The 25,753-nt window shown below is 34.9% G+C and overlaps 1 protein-coding gene across 3 annotated transcripts; it reads right to left on the bottom strand.

The window, feature by feature from the left end:
- Positions 1 to 3,123: 3,123 nt before the first annotated feature.
- LOC124186078 (GTP cyclohydrolase 1) lies at positions 3,124 to 24,923 on the bottom strand. Of its 3 annotated transcripts, none has more exons than XM_046577445.1 (6): positions 24,613 to 24,923; positions 16,521 to 16,760; positions 13,699 to 13,908; positions 9,443 to 9,608; positions 6,194 to 6,310; positions 3,124 to 5,218 (listed from the first exon to the last, which is right to left on the bottom strand). In XM_046577445.1, exons 1-6 carry the CDS (start codon positions 24,698 to 24,700, stop codon positions 5,089 to 5,091), a joined length of 951 nt encoding a protein of 316 aa, XP_046433401.1. In that variant the 5' UTR covers positions 24,701 to 24,923; the 3' UTR covers positions 3,124 to 5,088. The 3 variants fall into 3 exon arrangements, with proteins under 3 accessions (XP_046433401.1, XP_046433403.1, XP_046433404.1); XM_046577447.1 differs by lacking the exon at positions 24,613 to 24,923 and adding an exon at positions 17,359 to 17,618; XM_046577448.1 differs by lacking the exon at positions 16,521 to 16,760 and having other exon boundaries at positions 24,613 to 24,922.
- Positions 24,924 to 25,753: the final 830 nt, after the last annotated feature.

The following is a 25,753-nucleotide window of genomic DNA, read 5'->3' as shown; positions in this document are numbered from 1 at the left end:
TGGTACAGAGCAACTAAACTTATCACAAGTGAATCATCACAGAAACTATGGCCACTAAAAAAAAGCCGCCGATTCGGGTGGCGAATAATACTCAAAAGCGAATGACTCAGGGAGCGGATGATCAGATACACTCGAGTACGCGTAAATCTCTAAACGAGGTTCCAGAAAACAGTTCAATCCCTTGTGAAGATAAAAATATTACCGATCACAATGACCTCAGTAGCCAGGATGATCAAGCAAACACCGCAAGTACCTTGAACAGTCTTCGAGCCGAAATTGACAGCGAGTTCAATACAGCGTATTTGAGCGCTGGTACTTTTCGGGGTAAAGACGTCTCTTCAAACAAGATGGGTGTGGGTAATGGAACGATGTGCTTCTGTGCTCCACAATCGAGCGGATCGCCTGGGTAAATTGATAGAATAAAGCATCAAGTTGAATGTAACGTCTATTTCTGTGCAGGCAAAAAAAGGCGGACAAAATGATTGACTATACAATGAAAAATTTAAACGAAGCTGGAAAGGCGCTGACAAATTTGGGAGAGAATTTTGAACAAGATTTAAAATTGATGTTCATGGATATAATGGGGAGAGTTCAACACTGGGTAAGCGTTGTCGAAAATCGTATCTGTGCTGCTAGCGCCGATCTCGAATTACTTAGAAAAGATTCTATCGCTGGAGTGTCCGACCTAACAGAAAAGGAGCTCGAACTTGTCGTATTGCGAAAAAAGTTAGCAGAAGCGGAGGCATCACTTGCCGCACAAGAGAAGGAACTCGAAGTAACTGGGAAAGCGCCAGCGAATCCAGTAATAATCTTATGAAAAATAAGATCTTAATAAATCCATTGTGAAAAACGCACTCCTTGTCGTCACAGGTGGCGGAGCAAGAAAAAACTACCACAACAGCGCAATCAAATCCTGGGAATGATAACGCAATGGTTGATGGAAATATTTTGGAAACTAGAACTCCCATTACCTTAATCGATACAGCGTCCCAATTTGTCGAGGATGGAGAAAAAGAAAAAGCTAATAGAGAAGCTGAGGTATGACGTCGAGCGGTATTGAGAGCATGACTAACTGTTGCTTTTCTAGCTGGAAGAAGAGTTGGCTCAACTTCGCGAGGAAAACGAACGGCTCCTTGAAGAACGGATAGAGTATGAGAACAGCGTCCAGTGCGCGCTGCTTAGAGGAGTCTCGTCGCTGAACATTGAAGGATTCAAGGTGTTGCGGTGTCCGCCAATTCCATGTTGCACCCCTTGTGCACATATCCCACCATGTTCTATTTCTCAGTTAGTTGAATCAGTGGACTCGATCAGTAACTGGTCCATGCCTCATCCATTGTCTTTGGTGTTCTAGAGAGCCAACTGTTGTTTCCTGCCATCCGAGAAATCCTGCCAAAAGGCTTGATGCCGTCCCACAGCCAGCCCAAAGAGGTTCAAAGACTGTGCCTAGAAGGGAAAAAACTGATAAGACTAGAATCAGAAATAGTCCGGGGACAAACATCTGCTCCCAGCAACACTCTGAGCATTTACTAAACTGCAACGGAGACGACAAGAGGTCTTGCAAAAATGGCGTGATCCTTTTGCTGCATCATGGTGACGCTGCGAATTTATGCCAACCCTGCATGAAGCCTCAGCCTGAGACTTATGGTGCAATAGATTGGAGAACTGATCGCAGTAGCATGATCTTGAGAACAAAGCAATAATCGATTATTTTTCTCATTACGCAGAAAAACTTGTAGCAGTTCTGTCAGAATTGATAATAATCATTGCGCAATATTCTTTGATACTTACATTTATAATACTCGTGTATGTGTTGACAGGGTCTACGAGTAACAGGGATAACGTGTGTGTCGGTGGAAAATGTAGGAAACTAGCCGCTGGCCAGAGGGACAGAGTTTCAAGTCCCAGAAGATCTTCTGGGTCGCGTCCAGAATCACGCGATATCTACTTTCGAAGCAGAGATGGTAGTTATATATATCTGCTAAACGTAAAGACGCGTATAAAGACTTCGTCGACACTAATTGTTTAATTTTTAGGAAACCAGAGAGAATAGTACAGCAAAGTGGAATGCTGTGACAACTAAACGATGGTGCCCTTTTGATACCAATCACTGTAACAGAGAAGACTGATAATTATATTGTCATGCGACACTTTTTCTGGTACATAAAAAATCACTATACACGGTTTCCTTATTATTGTTGCAACGCGTCACTGCAATGGAACTGTTTTTATAAAGAACAATAAGGAATTACATACTTAATTTTTCAATTGTTTGTTATATAAAATATAAACAGATTAAAGTACGGATCGAAAGATTGTGAAGGAACGCACTTAACAATTGTATATAAAAATGAGACGTTTGTTTTTGAAATATAAATTGAACTTTATATAATATAATATCATAAAATATCATAAATGTCAAATTTCATCATGTGTATAGATAACTTTTTAAAACACTATTACTATTATTATTATTCTTTACAAGTAAAATCTGGTCCTGCATAACAATATATAATATAGGTATGTAGTCTTCAAAAATTTCTCATAAATTTAACGTCCAATTGTAAACATATGATTTTCATTTTGTTTCGTAGATAGGCTTATATTTGCACTTTATACTCATCATTCTTTTTTAGTGTGCTTTGCTTGATATCGGTGTTAAATTAAACAGCATGAAACCACTCACATCAGTTATAAGGGAATCTATATCCAAATATTACTATGACTGAGCAAGAATAAAAATTAGTTTTTACAATATTTTCATAACAAAATATTACTATGTTTCATGCTGAAATACAGAATTTTTCCATATATCGCTATTTAGAAAAGGATTGAAACTTTTAAAATTTCTATAATTTGATCCCAAATTTACCATATATGATGCCATCAAAATTATTGGGATGTACTTGAAAGGAGATTAAGCTGTACTCGTTTCTTGTACATGACTTGTTAATGATGTGACAGTAGGTTTTTCTCATATCTTGTGAAAATTTACTGGCGTAAATTTTTCACACAATGATGCAGAAAAATTATTTTTATACTGATATATAAGTTTAGCGTGCGTATAACAATACTGTTCATCATCTGATATTATATTTGACAGTTATAAATAACAGAACGTTTATATAAAGTAATATGAATCGTAAAATTTTTATTTAATAAAATATTACTAATGTCGTGACGGAACAATAAAATCGAGACAACTTGTATCGATCATTACTATCAGCATGGACAGTGTAATTGGCTGAGTTACCGCAAACCATGCAGATATTCACGATGTAAAATTTATTCAAAATGAAATGACATAATAAAGGAAACTATTAACAAAAGTCTACTCTAATCAGATCTCTTTTGTAGAGAAAAAAAGTGTTTAAATTATAATTTATAGAGAGACAATGTTGTTGAGAGCAAAAAAATAAGATTTAACTTCAAAATTGTAAAAAGAATTGAGCGAATACAAAATATGTAAAAATTATTCCGTATAATATTATTCTCAGTAAATTGAATGTTAATCAATCGGTTCGACAATTAGCAGCAATTATCAAACATCTATAAATTATCACATAATTATAATCTTTGCACGAAGTTATGTAAACTGGAAGTACAGTATTAATTTTCACAGCAGAAAACATATATCCTATGATCAATAAATATTAGGAAAGTGTTCACGATTTTAACATGTATATGCTGTGTACCGATCAACATTTCTGAAGAAACCAAACTTTATACTATAACGCAATATACACTTATTCACTTATTAGGTATACTAAATTACAAATAACAAGTTGCATTGCGGCGAGCAGTTTGCCCTACTGAAAATATTCATGCGTTAAATCGTAAAACGTTACGAAAGAATTCTACATGCAATTTATTACATGATTTGTCTTGTAAATTTGATAAAATATATAAAAAAGTCACATAATAAATTACAAAAGCACGAATCATCAGATATACTAGACTAAAAATCATATAGTCAACTATATATACATGTAATAAACGACACGCTAAATTTGTTCAAAACATTTCATGATTCGACACATAAATATTTTCAGTAAGGTAGAATGATATCAGATTCAGCATTTAGATTAACGATGGAATGTAAAGTGCCTTTGTATGGCTCGCGCATTCTAGACATCTAAAATACACACATGTACTTCCCTGTGACAAAATACAATTGCCTAAGCACCTAGGTTCAAAGGTATGGCAAGTCGCCAAACATCTGGCTGTGAAATTTTGCGATAACCATACCACGGATATCACCTTGTTAGCTTTATAGTTTAATTCAATTTAATTTAATTTACTAAATGTTACTTTCTTATCTCAAAATAAATTTTCAATGCATATCTAAATAACAACGACACGTCATTGTTCTATAAAATTGGAAGAGCAAGACCTGTAGTGCGTTATAACAGATTTTCTTTTTCTGTTTCTCGCGCCCTGTGATACTTTGCAAAAAATCGCATTCAGAGTGGTTTGCTTTATGACGTTTTAATACTATCTGCAATGATTGACAGAACGATAATGCAGAATGGCGTCTACATGAGTTTCTTCAAAGATGATGTAATATTCTCACATCTTGGGTTGGATGATTAATGAGAAAATCATTCAAAGTACTAAGATATTGTCTTGTTGTCAACTGGTCAGCAATTTAAGTACGTCTCTGTGTTTGCGGGACGCCTGAATGTTTGAGTAACATTAATATCTATAATTTATATTTGATAAGATTTCTCCACGCTTCCGATTCTTGTACAATACATAAATATTTCATGTTTTTTCTCAACTTTGACTCTGATACACAAATATCTATCTGCGTTTCACAGCTCTGCTAAAAATTCCATTAGACACGGATAGAAACGTACAGATAATGTGATTCTGCGTCTGCTTTTAGTAGATTTTCTGTACGTATCGTGTGCGTTTAACAGAACTTTTACCAGCGAGCTTCACTGGTTCAAGTGAACATAATTTCTAAAATGAAACTACAAAAAAGTACAAAGTATGAGAAGAAGGCAGAAATTTTTCAGTTTTCAATCTACTGGGTGTTGACATCGCTTAGTGAGAAAACTGCAAGCAAATCCGGTGTTATTGAAGACTCTATTTTGAATTAACTAAGTTGAGGAACTCCTCCCGAGTCTTGGGATCGTTACGAAAAACGCCAAGCATGGTCGATGTTACTGTTTTGCTGTTAATTTTTTGAACTCCTCGCATCACCATGCACATGTGCCTGAAATTTAAAAAAATCACCCATTATAGTAACATGACAGGATATGTAAAGAATCAACTTATCATTGATATTGCATGCAGCTTACGTTGGACATTCGAATTGAAAATTTCTTTCTGCAAAGCTATGCAGAGAATTTCCATTCACAGAATTATACCCATTTTAGCCAAAAATGTAAAAGTGTTCGTACTGTCGATAAATGCTGTTATTATTTTGTTAATATATAAAAATGTAAGTGTTTTCTCTTCATCTTTCTACAATGCTCAATATCACATCCAAGGTGCTTGAAAATCTTTGTCAAGTTATTTAGACCGAGGTATTTTTCAGAGACAATAATTGTTGAAAAAAAATTTTTAAACCGCTAGCTAAGTCATAAATATTCGTCTGACCTTGAACCTAGTTTTTCTACTTAACGTATAGAGCATATAACAGATGTAATCCAAACGTATACAGACATAAATTTGTATGTATCTTTGCATCAGTGAAAGGTAGAATATTGATATCTAGGAGTAAAAAATTCAAACTCGCGATGCAAATGGCACAAGATCGTTACGTAATTATTATTTGACATCGTTTTAATTACATGTCTCAAGTATTTGTCGAATTCCAGAGCCTTGTGAAGATGCTTTCTGTTAACTTTGGCTCGCTAGCTTTGTTCATACAATTATATTTTTAATTTTTTTTTTTTTTTTTCAGAAAAATTCAAAATTACAACATTAACAAATTGCACCTGAAAATTTTCAATAAATTTCAAAGGATCTTCGATCGAGCGAGATTTCTGAAGCAGTCGTAATAAAGTAGAATTGATTGAAAAATTCTTAACGTATCGTCAACTTTCGAAGAAAGACAAGCATCCTTTTATAAAAAGTAAAAGAAAAAGAAGTTGGCAACGTGATTTTTCAAAGTGCTTCCCAGATATTATTAAAGGAATAGTAAAATTATATTCAGAATTGTATGAAATTATAAAATTATACTGACACTCCTTCGACGACGACTGCAACACCGACAGGTTGTACAGCCTTGGTAACTGCAATTGCAATTTGTTTAGTAAGACGCTCTTGTACTTGAAGTCGTCGACTGAAGATCTCAACAATTCTGTAAATAATATTTGGAACACATGATGAATCATGAAAAACAAAGATAGTGTGAAGGGGAGGGGGGCACAAAAAGAACCGCAGCTATATTGTAACCAGTTCATAGAAAACTACAAGCAATAAAAAAAAAAAAAAAAATAATAACGGAATAAATACACCTTTCATGAAGGAAGAAAGTATGTTACCGAACATAACCGAGGCTTCTGGAGCAGAGATCAAAGGTCGAATATAAACTTGATACATTAAATAGAAATTTGAAGACTACAGCAGGGTCGAGTTTCAACAATATTCTTTTTACAGATGCAATTATGCACGCTCAGTGGGCCACGTGAATCATATCCTCCTATTTTAATTTTTTACTTTCGTTGTACACTGCTTCGTGTGTTGATATTTTTATTTTTATTTTTTTTTCCAATGGTTTCTACAAAATTTCTCTTGTTATCTGGAATTTTTTTGTTTTCTTTTTTTTTTTTTTTTTTTTTTATTGCCGACCATGAGATCCTTCAAAGACGCCGTGCCATTTGAAACAGTGACGAACGAGAATAAAAACCGAATTCGATAAAATACTTCTTCAACGAATATCAGATGGTTGCATTTTTTTTTTTCAATGGTGTGTCATACATATCTCAAATTTTATATCCTTAGAGGTCGTAGTGTTTCCCTTTTTTCTATCTATACGTATAACACGTCTCGTTCATCCTTCTGTACTGCGGTTAATTTTGATAATTTTTAACAACGAGTAAAACAACACGGATCCGTTTACGTTAATGTAATTATGGATAGGAACCCGTAGAATGCGGTAGAAGCTATCGAATATTTTATAAGCTTATGGTAGCGTTATTAATATTATATATAATATATAATAATTAAATATGTAAAACATAAAATATTATGGAAGAATTCAGTGTGTAATCTGGTACATGACTTACTTTGTAAGTTCGATAATATATATATATATATATATTTTCACGTAATGAATTTTATTGAATTTACAAAATGAATCATGTCACAAATTACAGACTGAATTATTCCATAAAATTTTACGGTTTATGAAATAAAGATTTTCAATAGGGTTCTACGGAACAGAATCCGACTCGGTATAATATGAGTAGTAAAACGTAAATATTAACGAATGGAGAGATAAATAGTCCAAGGAACAATCTAAGGTAGCATGGCAGCGACGACAACGACCTTGTCTATCGCTGCACAATTATTTGCGTTGTTCTTGTACAGGTTTACAAGTATATATAAAACAATGTGTGATTGTTTGATACGGATATACACACGGATGCAGGGTCTCACGTGTCGAGTTACTTTACTCCATATATCTCAAGGTAGAATTTGTATCGGATGGTTTGTATAAACTGCACGGGAAGAGGGAGAGAGAGAGAGAGAGAGAGAGAGAGACACGTGTACCACCTACGTTGGTACATAACACCGTCTGTTTATGCATGTATCTATACATACAATCTTATATAGAGAATTGTGTCCGAACCGCGTGACGACGTGAAAGTCTGAACAATTTATTCCCTGTGCGGTTGTAATTGGCTCCTTCGACATATTTCGCGCTAATGCAATGATATTAACAGTCATACAAGGTCACGTGGATGTGTACGGTAATATACGCATTTGCGGACGTCTGTATATGTGTACATGTGCTGTATAATGCAATTTGCAATAATTCTGTCGAAATGACACCGTCCTCAGCTCCTTAGGATGCTAGATTAAAATCTGAAACGAGGGAAAAACCGGTATCATATAACGAGCTGCTACCGCTGCTTCGATAATTGCTGTAGAACATTAACAGTCTACGATTCTACTCGACGCGATCATTCTTGACCGACTAAAATACTGTCCTTGTTACAGTTTTTCACTATTCTACTGGTCAGCGCGGAATAGTTCACGTGAGGAGCGTAACAGAATCGCGGAAATTCCAGCAACGTCGGTCACATTGTATCAAAATTAAATTTTCAATTGCCGAGATGCAGCAAGATGGCGGCTCGTGATGCGCGGGTTAGGCGTAGTTGGATTATTTTTGAAGATCATGCCGCAATTGGATCAGGTAATCATGTAAAAGGTTTCCGAGAAAGAGTGGGAGAAAACAGTTTTATATAACGCAAGCATGTTTAACGCGTTTTTCCATGCGTTTTTTCCGTACACAAGATACAGTTTCTATGACGGTCAAGTGAGTCTGCGAATGTGCATGCGCGGAGTACTGAAAAGACCAGTTTTGAGTCCTCGGGTTAAAAGTGGTTTTTTCTGTACTGCGCGCATGCGCTGTCACAAAGAAAATTGTCATTGCACGATCCTAAACTCAATTTCATGCTTCGTAAAAAAACGCGTAATATAATCTTGTTAAATATAGCATCGTGTGCGACAAGGAGGCAACGATCTTTGCGCCTCACGTATTTGAAATATTCTTCTTCGGCTCACCTACGCCTTATATTGCAAACTTACGCTCGACCCGAAAAGACCGAGTTTGCTTCCTTGTTACTCAATTATACTATTCCGGAACTTTATAGACTATAGATTTTTCCTCAATGTCTGGCAAAAAATATCTATACACTGTCGATCGAGACTTTTAGGAAGTAATTTAAATCATGAAATCATATTTAACGCATTTAAAAACCGACATAAATATGTGTCGGTGCTCACTAAGAATTGAGAAATCAAGCTTTAAAAACTTATATTCTGAACGAAATCTTGAAAATAAAAAGCTTGGAGCATATTACTGAAATGCTGGTTTCCGCACTAGCTACTTTGTTTTGACTTATACATTAGTTTGCATCATTCGTCCATCGTTGATCCCTTTCACGCAGAACAAAATCTTAATGGCAATTATAGTACGGTCGTCAATTTACTTTCGAAAAATGAATTAAAGGTAAGAATTAAGCCTTCGAAATTCACGTTTGTAATTGCAAGCGTTGCTCGTGTTATTCAATAATCTTCACCCACTAAATTATTGAATTGCATCAACTAAATTAAGGTTTTTAAAATTCCAAGTGGAAATGATCGATATATTGCACTAAAGACAACAACTAATTTTAGTACAACTTAATCATCGAATGAGAAATTAACAAACTACACATTTAAAAACGGCAAGAGAAATACCGATAATGGATGCTGTGCATACCTCGCCAATTTACTAAGTCCAAGAATCTTCTTGGAGGGTAAATAGCCGATTGATACTTTGCCGTAGAAAGGAACGAGGTGGTGCTCGCACATGGAAAACATCTCGATGTCCTTCACGACTACCATCTCGTCGTGATCTTCGTCGAATACGGCGTCGTTGATAACATCTGTAATAAAATAGTTCGTATCATAAGTATTACATAAGTTGGCCGATTGATTGTACACAAAGCGAATAACGTACATAAACTGAAATACTCTGATCTTAAGTAAATTCAATGTTTGTTCTTTCTTTTTAGCAATGAATAAAAACTTGTATCGTAATTTAGGTACCTACACGTGTAATATGTTTGCTCAATAAACGTATTTCTGTTCGGATGAGCAAGCAATTTATCGTAAGTCGAGGCTATGTGTGTGTAATGTACACTCTCTTAATCCTGTGCCTGATAGAATAAGAAACGGGAAAAAAAGAGGAGAGGACAAAGAACGTGTATTTACAACAATTTCCAAGCTTTCGTTTCAAAATAAGCGAGGATTATTTTTATACGTTACGACAAAGATATGCAAACACAATTGAAAGGACTTGTAAAACGTTCCTCCCATTTTTTACGCGTTCGTCATAAAGCGAAAGAAGAATATTTCATTGTAAGAACGAAAACATTCTTATTCTCTAAAATTCATTAAAAGTATGAGTGCCGTTAATCGAAGATGACGTAGATATCAGAAGGGGACAGATGTATGAAGCACACGTCGATCCATTAAAATAAAGGCTTAATTCTCTTTTCACGAAATTCGTTAGTCGTTACAGTGGTCGTTACTCGCGTAAAATCACAGAATTTCTCTGAATCACGGGGAGGATAACGAGAAGGATGGATGGGATTTATTCGTTATTGACCTACTTTAGGAGGATGCTATAGGTCAGTCTTTACCGACGGAGTAAAATGTCACGGATTTCGTGTCTTGCTAAAGCCTATAATACGCATGGATGGCTGACGTAAAAGTGCCTCAGATAGCGTAATTCTAAATATTTGAGTGTTAAATAAGAATACACAAAAACCATTTTTCATGCGCGAGCAACGCTGAAAAATGTATTCCTAAAAATGTAATGGATTTTGGGAAGAACATTTTTTTCTATATTTATGTTCGAAATCACGCGAAGTCTCGCGCTAGCTGAAACTTTTTCGAATCGACCATCAATAAGCACCATGAGCACTGAAAATATTCAAAAAGTGGCATTTTGCTCGATCGGTAAAGACTGACTATATTTCGGAAAATTGCTTAGGGTTGGAAATTTTATGTGCATAAGAAGCAGTGATAAAAAGCAACCCTATATCCTCAACATATCATCTCCACCTATCTCCAGTGTCTTCAATGGCTTTCGCTGTGCTTTGTACATGTAGGTATGAGTCTGCTGATTTCCAACCCTCGTTGCCACGGTAACCCTTAACTGGAAACTCTGACGCCCTAAGGAAACGCTGTGATTCGACTGAAGTTTGGCAACATGGTGTTGATCGTAATTAGTCTTTTTTATTTTTTTTTGTTTTTTACCGACCGAGTAAAATTCACTCATTACAGCTATTGAAAAAAGCGTTTGTTTTACGTGCAACAATAATGTCAGAAGACGTCGTAAACCTTTAATCGAGTTGCTTCTCGTTGCACGGAACACATTTTCTGGCCGTTATTCTCGCATATTGTGAAGGAAAAAAGCTTAAGGATATTTTTGTTCAGGATTTTACATAGAATTGCACTACTTGCCGCATTGCTACAATAAAAATAAGTGACACTTTACCCGATCGTAATTTCCAGTATCCTCATTCCGTGAATTATTTTGAAACGTTTTTCGTTTTCGAAACTTTGGTGTTTAGATTCAATATACTTATACAATATTATGTAAAATGTTCTGCACGTGCGGAATGCGAACCGGTAACAAGCGATTTAACAAAAGAAATAAAGAGAGCGAGAGGGAGACGCGGAGAGAAATGGGAGTGGAATAAATCGGGTATAAGGGTCTTGGAAAACGGCGTGGGAGGGTAGAGCTTTCATAGCGAAGTGCTCGTGACGGGATTTCATGCTCTGAGATTTTCTCCGGTTCAGAAGCGTAGAATCTTGCAAAAAGAAAAGGTTGTGGGTCAAGTGAATAAAAAGGGTGATTAAGCGTGCATGCATGTATATGCACTCGATTTTTACATCACTGTGAGAATTTTAATGTTCTTAACTTTTTGAAAAGCAAAAATAAAGGAATAGCCATGACATAGCGACAAAACACTGGCAAAATAAATTGGAAGCAGTTTGAATTGTACTATGATTGGAGTGAACATGTTCCTGAAAATTTTACAAAATAACTTTTCGATATTCTAAAAATGTTCGCTACTCAATGGAAGGACAAAAATTCGCGCGTATATTGGAATTTTCACTTTGCAATGTGTCATCTGGTGGAAAAAAGATCAGACTAATCCAACGAGGCTGAGATCTGATCGTTGACCGTGTTTTTCGGGTATGGATATAAGAACAGATATATTATTGATTATATTTAAATAATTTGTGCGACACGAGTAATTTGAAACCCCAAGAATTACGATTTGCCTCCGTTAAAATGAAAAAAATTTAGGTTATGTCGTGATACAATGGCGCCGACAACTATACTCTGGGGTAATGAGGAGACGTTTCAATAATAGTAGGTAATACTTATGTAGTGAATTAAAATACCGATAATGACAAAATTATCGATCCCAAGATGATCGTCACCGATTACACCGTAACAAAAATATTTGAAATCATGTGAATCTTCAATATATGATAGGACTTTTGTAATGTAAAATATTACGATGTTTTACCACTAATAGGGTGACAAAATTTAGGTACGACCTACGCCATTGGATTCGGGACTCGCAATAGGAGGAGAGAGGCAGGCTACTTAGCAGATAAGCGAAGCTTTCTGCCCCGTTCTCCACTCCCCCTTCATTGCAGACTTCGAAGAGCGAAAAATTTATTCGAGAACATCATAAAGCGAGATTCCTTCCAAGGATTTTTTCCCGTTCTAGTCTGTACAAAATTCCACTTGTGGCTTGGACTGATGCATAAAAAATGCTAACATAATTGACATGAATTACAGGTGTAATGTAAACAAGAAAAAAGCACATTTTTATAATTCTATAAGAACTAGAAAAAAGAATAACCACTCCAAGTACTTTTACGAATTTCAGACTTTTTTACAAAGTTGATTCGCAAAAGGATTTTCGAAAGCTGGAAAAAAATTACTAGGTAATCGAACATTCTTTGACCATATAACGGATATCAATAAAAAGAAACTTGAATTTCAAATATTCGTTACAAATAAGTTTGTCATGTTCGCGATGAAAAGATTGACGAAAAGCGAAACCGTGTTCCCGATTTTGAAAATAATATTTGTTTCCTCCGTAGTTCCGAATAAAATAGAAGTAAAAGGAAAAAAAAAGAAATGTATCAACAATAAGGAAATTCTCTCGAATCTTTAATTTTGATCGTTGATTCAAACACTTCAATTATTTATTTGTAAGACCAAATAGAAAATAATAAAATCTTTATTCGTCGTCGTCCTCGTTGTTATTGACGTATAGTAATTCCAATATATATATATACAATTATATATACATTATATACGTATTAAAATGCGTAACTAACGTTAGAGAAAAATTTACAATTATATCGTCCTTGTTTGGTGAGAGTTTTTCTGTTCATCCTGTATTTGTAATACAATGAAAATAATCACGGGCAAGTATTTTATAGTAATCACCTTGTACTAAATTCCACGCAACAGAGGTACAGGAAAACAAAACAATGGTACATAAATAATTTTATTAACCTTCGTGAAAATATCCTTTTTTCCTACGAGAATTATCATAATTTATATTCAGAGAACCTCAGAACAAAAATTTAGCAAAATTTATTCCAACATTACCTCTACAAATCATACGCTTCTATCAATAATTAAAAGATAAAAACCCTTTCTTCAAACGGTATAGTTGGAGAAATTTCTTGTAATCATTTGTAATTATTGAAAAATAAATAGCGACTAAAAACGACTTACAATGAGAATATTTTACGTCAGTAAAAATTTGACAAATAATTGCCCCAAAGAAAAATGTGATTCAGTCTGGATTTCTTTTAAAGTTCGTCGCGCGATTTTAAACCAAGGTGAATATCTTTAAACAGAAATTTCTTCGTGGCGAAATTCACTAGGTGACAATTTTAAGATCAAGCTTAAAATTTCTACCAACTTACCTTTTAAACTTTGATCATATCCCTTGGTGAAAAACAACATGGCTTTAGCGGCTCTTTCAGGTGTTTTAAGGAGACCCTGGCGTTCAGGATCCTCTCCAAGTGAGCTGAGAAGAAGTTTGTAACTCCTGGACATTTCTGGTAACAGATCTTCTCTGGTTGGCGGTCGATGATCGAGCTCCAAGTCGTGATGAAACGTGCATTTCTCGTGTCCTGCGTAAAAATTCAATCCACACAATAAAGAATCGTCATTTTTTCAACCCCTTCGAAATTGTTTCTATCCTTCTTTTTCACTCGCCAGAGAAAACAGAGTAAAAATACTGGATTGGCTTTGCGGTAAGTGAAAATCGTTCAATACTTAATTGATATAAAATTTGACAAGCGAAGCTCGTTTTGACGAAATTTGTTAAACACTATGAGAAAAAAATTAATTGAACAAATTATTGTGGAAAACAGTTCCGTTTACGTTGTTTCTTTTTATACATATACACATACACATACTTTTTTTGAAAAATTTAAAAAGATGGTGATCTTCCGCAATCGAGTAAATAATAATCTCAGCTTGCGTCAGAAGTAGAATGAGAGAGAGAGAGAGAGAGAGAGAGAGAGAGAGAAATCTTTACACATCCTAGATCATAATATGTAGCATAATAATACATGATGAAAGACGCGTATGATTTCTCAGGGCGGAATCACGGATAACAGTGATTAGTCTCGGTATAAATTAATTACGAAATCACTTAGTCGTTTTCATTATATATGCGTTTGTTTGCGTATCGCTTTTTTTTTTTATACACATCAGCAATTCAGTTATACGTTAATAAACGCCTGTGCATACGTTCAATTCTTATCGTATAGGCGATAGTCGCGCGGCGAACCCCGTCGTTAAATAAAAACAAACTTTTTGCCCAGTGAAGATAAAATATTGGCTCCAAAATTTTGTTTACATCATTAATTATCTACTAGCATTATGAAATACTTCTCGTATGCACCTTAAAATATTATTATATAAGACAGAAAATCTCCGAAGAAGAAATTATGTATTTTCTACAATTTTTATCCAGTTTTTTTATTTATTAATTTTTTTTTTTTTTTATGTCTTTTCTTGAAATACTTTTACTCTTTCGTCCGTAGAACATCAATTTAGTATTTCGTATATACGTACAACTTGTAATTCATTTTTGTATCCTACAAGTTTGACGATTATTCATCTTTGTTTGGATACGCGAAGATGAAGGAAAAAAAAAAGAGCACACAGTCAAGGCCTCATAAAATTATACATATATGTTTACAATAACTGTGCGTACGGTAAACTGATGAGCGAATATCCACATGTTAATGGATGTTATACTTCGAATAATTCATGCCCTTTTAAATATTATGTCGAAAGAGTAAAATCCAAAGCGTCCGACTGTTATGTTATATTTGTATTTATTATTATTATTAGTGTACCTTGTTCACGTGTAATCGGATCAAAAAAATGTCAGCAATGTACGGAAGTTAAAATTACACCGGCTTTTAAACATTCGTTTCGGTTAATATTATGCATTGTATCAATAATTTAGTGCAGTTAAACGATTTACTTTATTGCGAATCTTATGATAAGATATAATTCGCGATCGACAATTATCATATAAATCTTCATAAATTGTAAAGTAAAATAAAAGAATTAACTCCACTGGTATAACATGAGGCTGAAGTTGAATTATGTTTCGGAAAAATAGTTATTTCACAATTGCGGGATTGTAGGAAATGCAATAAATCATGATAAGACAAAACGTATTCACATTTTGAAAACTGAACCCCTTCAAAGTCACTATAAACTTGCAAGATAGTCATTTTTCCCCCAACGCTCCGTTGCGTTAACGTTGCCAACTTCAGGTTTTTTATAACATGAGGCTGCAGTCAGTAACGTTACTGTAATGATTTACGTTTCTAAAAAATAGTTATTTCACAACTGTAGGAATGCAGTAAATCATAATAAGACAAAACGTATTCACATTTTGAAAACTAAACCACTTCAAAGTCACTAAAAACTTGCAAAATAGTAATTTTTCCCCCCAATGTTTGAATTAACGTTATTAAAACTTCAGACTCATCATGACTGCGAGTTCGATTTGTCATTCCACCGATTCAAATGAATTTAGTAAAATCAAACGTCTCTTTCTTCAATATATGAAAAATAATGATCAATTGATCGATCGATGTCCGATAAATATTATATAAACGCGAGTAACTTTTTCCAAAAAATTACATGACTCATTATTACAGATAGAAAATACGAATTTCTAATTGCCCAGGTTACCATTTTCACTTATACATACGTGTTACTATTCTCTTCGATTACGGTCACTCGCACTATATTTTCTCGATTTACCATAATTCGATATTGTTTCAGCGATAAATGAGCTAATAAAAAAATTAAATTATTCAACATTTTTGCACGATAATAATGAAAAAAATATAGTATCGTCATCTATAATATACTATGTACATATACATAATCACGCTAAACAATAGTAACAAATACTGTATCGAACAATATTCCAACCGTTACATTGTCCAACGAATCCCGTTTTTTTTTTTTTTTTTTTTCTTTTTTATACCAGCACTATTTCAAGCAACCTTATAATCTATATCAAAAAATTAAAAAAAAAAAAAAAAACGAACATCCCAGTTACAAATGTAAAAAATCCTGACAATTATAACACAATTAAATACACGTATCCTTTTTTCCTTAATGTTTTTTTTTTTTTTTTCCTTTCTCGCGTATATTCGCGTCGCGATTATCGGCGGGGTTCAACGTCTGCTCGTGAAATTTTTACCTGGAGTTGTGGAGGTCCTCGGCGTTCGAGGTGTTCCCGGTATATCGAGTTCGGAATCTTCGACATTCTCGTTCCACGAGACTGTCCTAAGCGGTCCCGGCTTTTTGACAATATTATTCTGCTGCATGTTGTTATCGTTTTGTTGTACGGCTCTTTCATTATAGATGGCTACCTCGCTCTCCCCTGCGCCTCCGTTCGCCGCGCATTGATTGTTAACACCGTTCATCGTCTCTCCCCTATCTGCGTACGTACAATATTTTATATGTTATACACGATTACACGACCGCGATTTATTCCTATAGTATATGATTATTATCTTCGTACTATCGTTTGACGAATTTCAACGTAAATAAATTTTTCACGTGACTTTTGATTATTCTTTTTTTTCTGTTTTTTACTTTTACTTTTACTCTTTCTTCTTCCAATCCTCGGTCAGCTCTAACTCACCGCGTGTTTTTTTTTTTTTCTTCTTTTTTTTTTACACACTCGAAATATTTTTTTCAAACTCAGGGATAACTATGATAGGTACATGTATATAGAACGGTACAATTAGTTATTCATCACAGATTCAAACAAGTGCCGTGTGCTGCAGTTATGTTTCTCATTCAAATTTCTTGAATAAAGATAATAACAATGATAATGAATTACGGTTGTAAAAAATTGAATGTCCGTTATAATGATATAACTTTAATTCGAAGATAATTAGTTTATTATTACATATCACGCGCATATAGAAATTTAGTCTACATAATACACGTGCATACTTGATTCTATTTAACTTCTTTAAATTCTGTGTATTTGTAGAATTTGTACGATTAAATCTTGTTACTTTGATTACCTCATAAGCCTTGGTAAAGAATAATTAATCACAATAACAGTATGAATTGTCAAACGATTTATAAAAAAAAAAAAAAAAAAAAGAAAGAGATAGTCCGATTGAAAGGATAAACCAGTTCAAAATTTTTTATAAAAAACGAGAGCCGATCGAATGTCGGATTGTCGGTGGAAAAAAATGGAAATCGAACGAAAATTGAAATGATTAAAAGTAAGATCGTAAGGATCGGAACGCGATGTTCCTCGTTCGACTGCCGCGGTGCGACTGGCCTGCCGTCACTGGCTACTCATATTCTATATACTCGCTTTTACTACCGTGCACAGCTGCCCAGTAGATACAGGCTGCGAAAGAGAACCGCAACGCGGCGACGCGACGCAGCGCGAATTCAGAAATCGCTGCAGGGTGGGGCGATTTTGAAACAGGCCATTGTTGCCCTCGGAATTTAAAAGGGCCCTAACACCAAAATGTAAAAAAAAAAAATACCGTCTCAAATAGGTGTATTTTTTGAGGACAAATCGGAGAAGCGAGAAAAATAAGTTACTGTTTTTCGCAAATTTCGAATTAAGAGACTTTTAAATTATGAGGGGAAATTTTTTACCCTTCCTAAAAAGAAAAATTTGCGAGATAACACGAGCTGAGCTGATGTTTGTTCTACTGACATTCCAATAATTTTGGGTCAAAGAATGCGGTGAATTTGATCGTTACAAAAATTCTGTCATTACTATCTTTCAATCTGAAGATATTGGTAAAAGTTTGAATAATTTTCTATCAAATGATATTTCAAAAGTAACGGAGACACCAACTCCTGATTTTTTACACACGAATTATATGCTATGTGCTTCGTCTTTTGTTTACCATAGAAAGAATCGTCAACTTAAATGTGAAGTCGTACTCCAAATTCATAGATAATACTAAATTCCCCATGAGAAAAAATTTTAGGGTACGAATCGATATCCAAGGTGAGGGTTTTTTCAGTGAGGGTATATACGTCTTTTTCCTGACAGGTAATAAAATTTCGCTTGGTAATTAACGGTATAGTAATATTCAATAATCGATTAACCTTTCGGCTAACCTGTTTTTGATCCGAATCGAAATGCGAGTTTGATTCTATACAAGTTACGTGACAATGACCGGTGATGACAGCTGACGTAAGATATCGGGAGTCATTGTTACATAATTCGCATAGAATCGAACTCACATTTTGTTTCGGACCAAAAACAAGTTAGCCGTAAAGTTAAGGAGTTAATGAATGTTTATACTCTACACCGAATCCTAGGCAAGGGGAATTACTCATTATGTTCAGGTTCGGCACCGTATTTCGCCGCCACATTATCCCGATGAATAACTGGATCTGATGACAGTTCTACTCTTAGTTGCCTCATTGCCACAGTTCTTTGTCCGAATTCGATTATTCATAATTTTCCACATTGCGTAATATTCGGGTTATTTTGACAAATAATGTTTGACGATTGACCGTGATGTGATACGATGCTTCCCTCATGGAAAAAACTCCAACTTGGTTGTAAATTCGTACCCCCAAGTCATAGATAATGTTCATTTCCCATAAGAAAAAAGTTAGGTGTACGAATTTACACCCGAGTTGGGGTTTTTTTTTCGTGAGGGTCAACCTGAACATGAAGTGTAACTCCGGTTGCCTGCTTCAGGCGCACGGATCGTTCCGCTGTTAGAAAAATTGACGATACATTTTATGGTTATTGCAACATTCAAATGGATTTGTTTCGTTGTCAAGTTGTTCAATTGACTGCTGAATCAACATCAGTTATTTACCGTAATAGTTACGAAAAAATATGCATACGAGTGACCTGCACGATGAAAAAAATTGTACCACATACCAGATATTCTTGTTACAGCTAAAGAACTCAGTTTCATTCATATCCCCATAAATTAGAATTGCGAAATCACAAGAACGAATAAGGACGTTATTTGTAATACTTGATACGATAACTAGAATTTTTAAACCTCTGGAAATATCTATAACGCAGATTGCGGTTCTGGCTGTAACTAATTGCAGTCAGCTTTTTTTCGGTTTTTTATTGGAAATACCTTTTTGAACATGCTGTATAATGTAACGAGGGCATGCCTAACGCAGCGTCATAATTGCACGATGAGGTTGCTCGCGGGCCGGAAATTCCCCGATTTCTCTGCCTTGACTCCGCGGGGAAAATAACTCACTGAATTGATGTGTAAAGTGTTTATAAATCACCTGAATTAACGAGAATCAACTGGATTAATGCAAAATAAATAAATCAACGAGAGTTGACTGAAGTAATGAGAATTAATAGAGAAATTACTGAATTATTAGAAATTAACTCAAGTTGATTTTCAATTAGTTTGGATTCGTGCCGGAACAATCTGTTTATGGAGAAAAAAATATTGAATTCGAACCAAAAAGTTGAGTTGAATTTATGAAAGAAATCAATTCGAATTAACGAGAAATAAAAAAAATGGGTCGAAATTTTCTTAAACTCACTTGAATTTGAATGAATCACCGAGAATTATCGAGAAAAACATTGAAGTTCATAAATTGAAATGAATCAAGTTGAATTGGAAAAATTTATCTAAATTAATAAAAATTAATTTGAAATAGGTTGAATCAGATCAATTAATTCAAATTAATTCAACACATCAAATTATTGCGTCACTCAAATCTCGAGTTATTTCCCCTTCGCTTGACTCGAATGGAAAAATCAGCTCACATCACCTACGTCAGTTGTACAGACGTCTGCGGAATTACCGAGAATATGTGTAGGAAGATCGGTCATAACCGAATAGCCGACAGTTATACCTATGCGTACAAACACACACAATGTAAAGAGTAATCACGGAAAATCCATGCACCATCGTAATTGCCACCTTGCAAACTTTCGTAATCTGTTTATAATAGTTGAGAATATTATTAGAAACATTTTACCTACGGCAATTACTCGTCGGAACCACGATAGAAGAATTGTATTTTTTGGATTTCGCTGATTCATTGTTTATGTATTCCTGTATTCGTCTTTCATTTGTTTGTTTAATCATGAATTTCAAAAACTGTCAAATATGCTCAGCACGACCAAATCATATTTAATTATACGCGACGTTCTTTGTTGTATTTTCCAATTTTTATCGGCTCAACGAGATTCAAATCAAGTCTTTAAGCTTTTACAGTTCACCACCATTTTACACATTATTAGCCGTGAACGCTAATCTCAGCTTCTATTTTAGGAAATTTCTTGAAAATTCGACTACACCATTGATCATTGAAAAGTTAGTTTTTCCACTAATGTATACTGGCATTCGAGGCTCAATTAATGTCTAAGTAAGTGAGTCATTCCATTTTTCATAGATAGGATTGGACGGCCTTAAATGATACCTATTTTTAGGATTTTTTTTTTTATAGAAAATGAAAATACTTAGAGCAATTTCATTTTAGAGGCTGTATTATTTATATTTTCAATAGGTATGATTTTAGACCGTTCAAGTTTTACCCCGCCCTTCGGGTACTTATCGAGTAATCTGCAGTTTTCACAAAAGTATTAAATCCAAACAAGCAAGCCAATTAACTGAATGTTAAAAAAATTGCATTTTTTCTTATCCTTTGATTTTGTCACAGTTTCAAGCCTTGAGAATGTTTTTGCAATTTTTTTTTTTTTAATCTTCGAAAACTCACCGCATTGAAAAAATTCTCGAAATAGTAAAACGGCCAAGCATTTATTCAATCTTTTGGTTACATGTAACCGAAATCTTGAAAAATGTTTCGACCAATTTCGAAACAGGTCGTCATTGTTGTTCCGTCCTATCTGTTCAATGTGATCCGTTGAATAACGATTATCCTGCGTGTTCCAATTGCGCAAACTAGGGTAACAATTCTACCGACGATTAGGTATTTAAAATCTATAATATAGCATCCATTGTTATATTTAGATATATGTAATTATATTATACTAGAAAGAAATTTATAAACACGTGAACAATACGAATAAACCCGCATCGTACCAAATACGCTGTATAGAACCTTGGATTCAGTTATAATATACAAGGTTGTCAGGAAGAGAATGATAATTCCGAGAGACAAAACTGTATAAACAAGACAGTGGAGCTGAACGAGCTCTGTGAGCGATACACAACGGACGATATTATCGATCGTAAACTAAATTGGTCGATAATACGAGTAAGAAATTATAAGCGAAACAGAGTAAAACGGAGCTGCTCATACAAGAAACGCTGCGTGTAATTGTTGCAACAAATAATATGCCTAGCTTCGTTTTGTGTGACTTTTTTTTTTTTTTTGTACCTCTTCGCAAAACCGTCAAGGTAAATTGCAGTTCTTTTTCAATCTTTACTATTACGATCTAATTCTGCAGTAACGGTTTTTCTTCGTCAGTTTGTCTTTTCTTCTTTTCCTTCACTTTTTGCACCTTATATTCCCAAGTCTCTAATTGCCTTGCTCGCAATTACGGCTGACATTAGTGATTTAAATATTTGAAGTATGACGAAATCATCTGAGTGATTTCATAGGTATATTATTATACCGCTATAATAACATGACTGGGCAGACTTTTTTTTAAACCAATCAATATTGATTTATTATTGGTGTATTTGTGGTTATTTTTATTACTTTGTATTTTCTACCGAGGAAGTAGTTATAAACAATTATAGATTGCAATCGAACGTCAATCAAGTGTCAATATGGATATCCGTGTACTCTTAATTTGAAACTTGAATAACGTGTTGCCTATATCTGTACAGAGATTCAAAAAAAAAAAATCAATAAAAAAAATAAAAATATACGTGTTTTTATAGCTATAGAATAAAATCGTTCTATTTTTCGTATTCAGAATTCATTTCTGATAGTAACCTTTGAGAAAATAATTTAGAAACTGATCGACCAACCGATCTATTCTCCTTTGAATTCAAGAGCGGAGTTTTCCCTGTTCTCGTTAAAGGCCCATATCGTAGGATGATTAATCGAGAATAACCTTAGTTTGCAGAAATTATGGTAAACCGCACGTCACTTTTGTGAATATAGTCAATACTACGCGCGTGACGATTGACGTGCGTTAATGAGAAATATCATCAAGCTTCCAGGATAACTTCGATGGGTATATTATAAGGTAATTTCGGGTGATTTTCCTCGATCCAAGAGAACCTAAAGTAGACAGAATTGCATAAGCAACCTCGGTGTTCCTGTTAAATAAAATAATCAAACTATGAACCTATGATAAATCGAAGGAGTAAAAATGTTTACAACATTTAGGTCCGAAATTTGTACAGTTTTTCTTCAATTCTTTGATTTGACTATCATTACTGTCAGTATTATACGAGGAGGAAGAAAAAAAGATTGTGAAACGGTAAACCGCAGTTTTATCCCACATATATTAGTGAATAAGCCTTTCCTTGGGTTTTTTTTTTTATTTAACATTTCTTAGTATTTAATCGAAATTCTGTTTTTATCCCCGAAAATTTTGACAAGTAAGGAAAATGGATTATCTGTTCAGTTTCATATTATTTTCAACGTGAATGAATTGTAGGAAAAGGAGTGAAGGTTCATAACGACATTCTCTCGATTTGTTCATCATTGATAAAGTAGCAATCAGTGACAAACGTATACTAAACGCCTGACGTTATGCAATTGGCGTGACAAAACAGAAAAGGAATTGCCGATGCTCAAGGCGTCGCGCGTTTAAAATTTTGATACTTAGTTGAGCTAATTACCGACAAATCCATACTTATAATTAGCACAAACCGAAGGACTACGGCTAGACCTTCGGATGAAATGATGTGCAATATCGAAATAATTTCGTGCGTGGATTAAATCGGACCGGAGACAGAGTTACGTTATTTTCGTGACACTGATAATTCTGCGGGATCGATACGGGGGCGCTTGCGAAATATCAGCGCGGCTAATTGAACGAGGCTAAAACTCGACAAGGCTTCCACTTGATGAAAAGGAAGCGAGGCTGTTGATTAACTGCGAAGTATCTCGTGCGAATAAATTGCGCAACCAGGTTGATCGACTTTTAATTTATATACCTATAAATACATAGGTATACAATCTATTTACACCCACATGTTACACAGTCCCGAAAGCTTAGCGTTTCCGATTTAGTCGAATAATTTATTTACTTATTTTATTACTTTTTAGCATCCTGCAACTACACCATACCGTTCGGGTGTAGAAACTTTTTGCCAATGATACGCTGCAAATTCATACAATTTTTTCCATCTAGATATAATTATGTTGTAGATTATGAATAACATTATTATTCCAGATCAACGACGATTGTTGTGGTAGACTAATATACACTGACATGCTATACAATTGCCCGAGGCCGGGATTAATCGGATTCCAAAAAAATTATTCGGCACTCAATGGAGTTCAAGGGAGAGTAAATCAATTTTAAACGTTGCAGACGGTGACGGCAATAAATCGTTGACCTTGTCTCAAGTACACCTATCTACGAATTGTTCTGCAATCTCAGATCGATTGTTTTCACACCGGATTATATTTTTGTGTAACACGTTTTATCACGGTGGTGCATTTTACCTATGAACAGATGTAATCCTTTAGTCACCTTTGTCAGCTGACTATTCACAAATTGTCGAATAATTTGATCTTTTTCAAAATTCAAAGCTTCACAGCTTTGCTTGATTCATATTTACACTCGTTTTCTATTTTTTCAATCATTTATCAATAAGGATAAAAAACCGACGTACCTATAATCTGTAATACGTGTTTAAAACGTTGAAAAATAATTCCGGCCATGCAATCTACGTCTTAATCTCGGTTAAACAATTTTGAAGTTCATCCCCTACGTTGTGTATAACTTTTAAGCTACTGCGACAAAATTGCAGTCCAAGTTTCGAAAACCATGGAAACGCATTTTTCAGTTTCACGTTATTATAATATTTCAAATTGTTTCGAGGATGAAATAGCGCATATACGAAATCTTGACATAACTTGACTTTTATTGTTTCCAGTCCATTTTCCGGGATTTAGATCCAAGTATTCGACATCAATAAAATTACGCGTCTCGGACTTCGTTAGTAATCCCCCCCCCCCAACCGCCCAAATAAACATTGGACTTTAACAAATTACGGATCTCAATAACATTTGACATTGATTCGGAAGAATAATTGTTTTTTAAACAATTATAAATCATAATAAATATCGATCATTCGATTATTTAGTCGACGAGTATTTTCTGGGAGATTTACCCGAGTACATATATAAAAAAGAGTTCACCTACTCACCGTTTCCATTACTGAGAACGCAGAGACACCGGCTTTTTCCATTTTCCGTACCGTTCTCTCGGTTGTTGGACTCCTTCTGATCCTTCATGATTAGAGTTGCACCGCGTCTTCGGCCTGGAATTCGGAGTCGAAACGAAAAGATATGATAAAAACAAAAAAAAAAAAGATATAGGAACAAGTGTGTTCAGAAACTGGCGATTTATTTATTTATTTTTTCTATTTGTCGGCAAGTGTAAACTTCGCTATACTGTCGACGCTTGGAGGTGACTGTTTGTACTGTCTCTCAAGCGAAATAAGAACGAGAAGTAAGCTTGGATTGTGGAACTCCCCAGGCTTATATATACGGCGGCTCTGTACGATTGCAATTTCGCGTCAGAATCTATGCTCGGTCTGCCTGGGACCCGATATAGACGCAACCTCCAGCATCCCTCGGCGTAAAACTCTCACCGAAGCGACGGTGACTATAATAGCTAAAACCCGTCTATTCACGGTCATCGGGTCTCGAGCGTTGCCCCAAAAATCGTCAATGAAATTTTCGGGTCCGAAAAATTAATTTGAAAAAGCCTTATTTTAGGGGAGAAAATTTGGCAACACCAAAATGCGCTCGCGTGATTAAAGAGAAAGTAAGTAGTTTAATTGAAATAAAAGTAAATAAAAGCCGGAAGAAACTCGAACAATTACAGGTGCATTATCGGTTTCGAAAAATCGACCTTCTGTAATTATTGTAGCTTTTGCGGTCGTTATACGCCGTATACAACTCGTGCAGATCGAAATAGTGAGATTGAATATAACCAATGTTCGAAAAGAGCAAATTCGAGGATGATTTGAATTTTTCTGTTCCTTGGGACGGTTATCTTCGATCTGCCATTTCGAATGTCGCAATTTTCAGGTCCGATTTGTAATTAGCGGATTTATTGCATCCTACATTCCTACTACAGGCGTCATACTTCTGTTTGCCACTTTTTGTGTTTCACAATCTTGTTAACGGATTCTATATTGGTAAATTCAGAATTGTGGATCATATACCGGGGGTTTTTGGTGAGTCTTAAATTGTTACTCGACGCCAACGGATAGGCAACCGATGATACATAATGTATACGTCAAGTATAAAATATTGCCTATCTGCTGGCCTGGAGCGACG

The sequence above is a fragment of the Neodiprion fabricii genome, chromosome 7 (assembly GCF_021155785.1).
Source record: "Neodiprion fabricii isolate iyNeoFabr1 chromosome 7, iyNeoFabr1.1, whole genome shotgun sequence".
Taxonomy (NCBI): Eukaryota; Metazoa; Arthropoda; class Insecta; order Hymenoptera; family Diprionidae; genus Neodiprion; species Neodiprion fabricii.
Note: the sequence above shows the minus strand (reverse complement) of the source record. Positions and strands in the feature narration are given on the sequence as shown.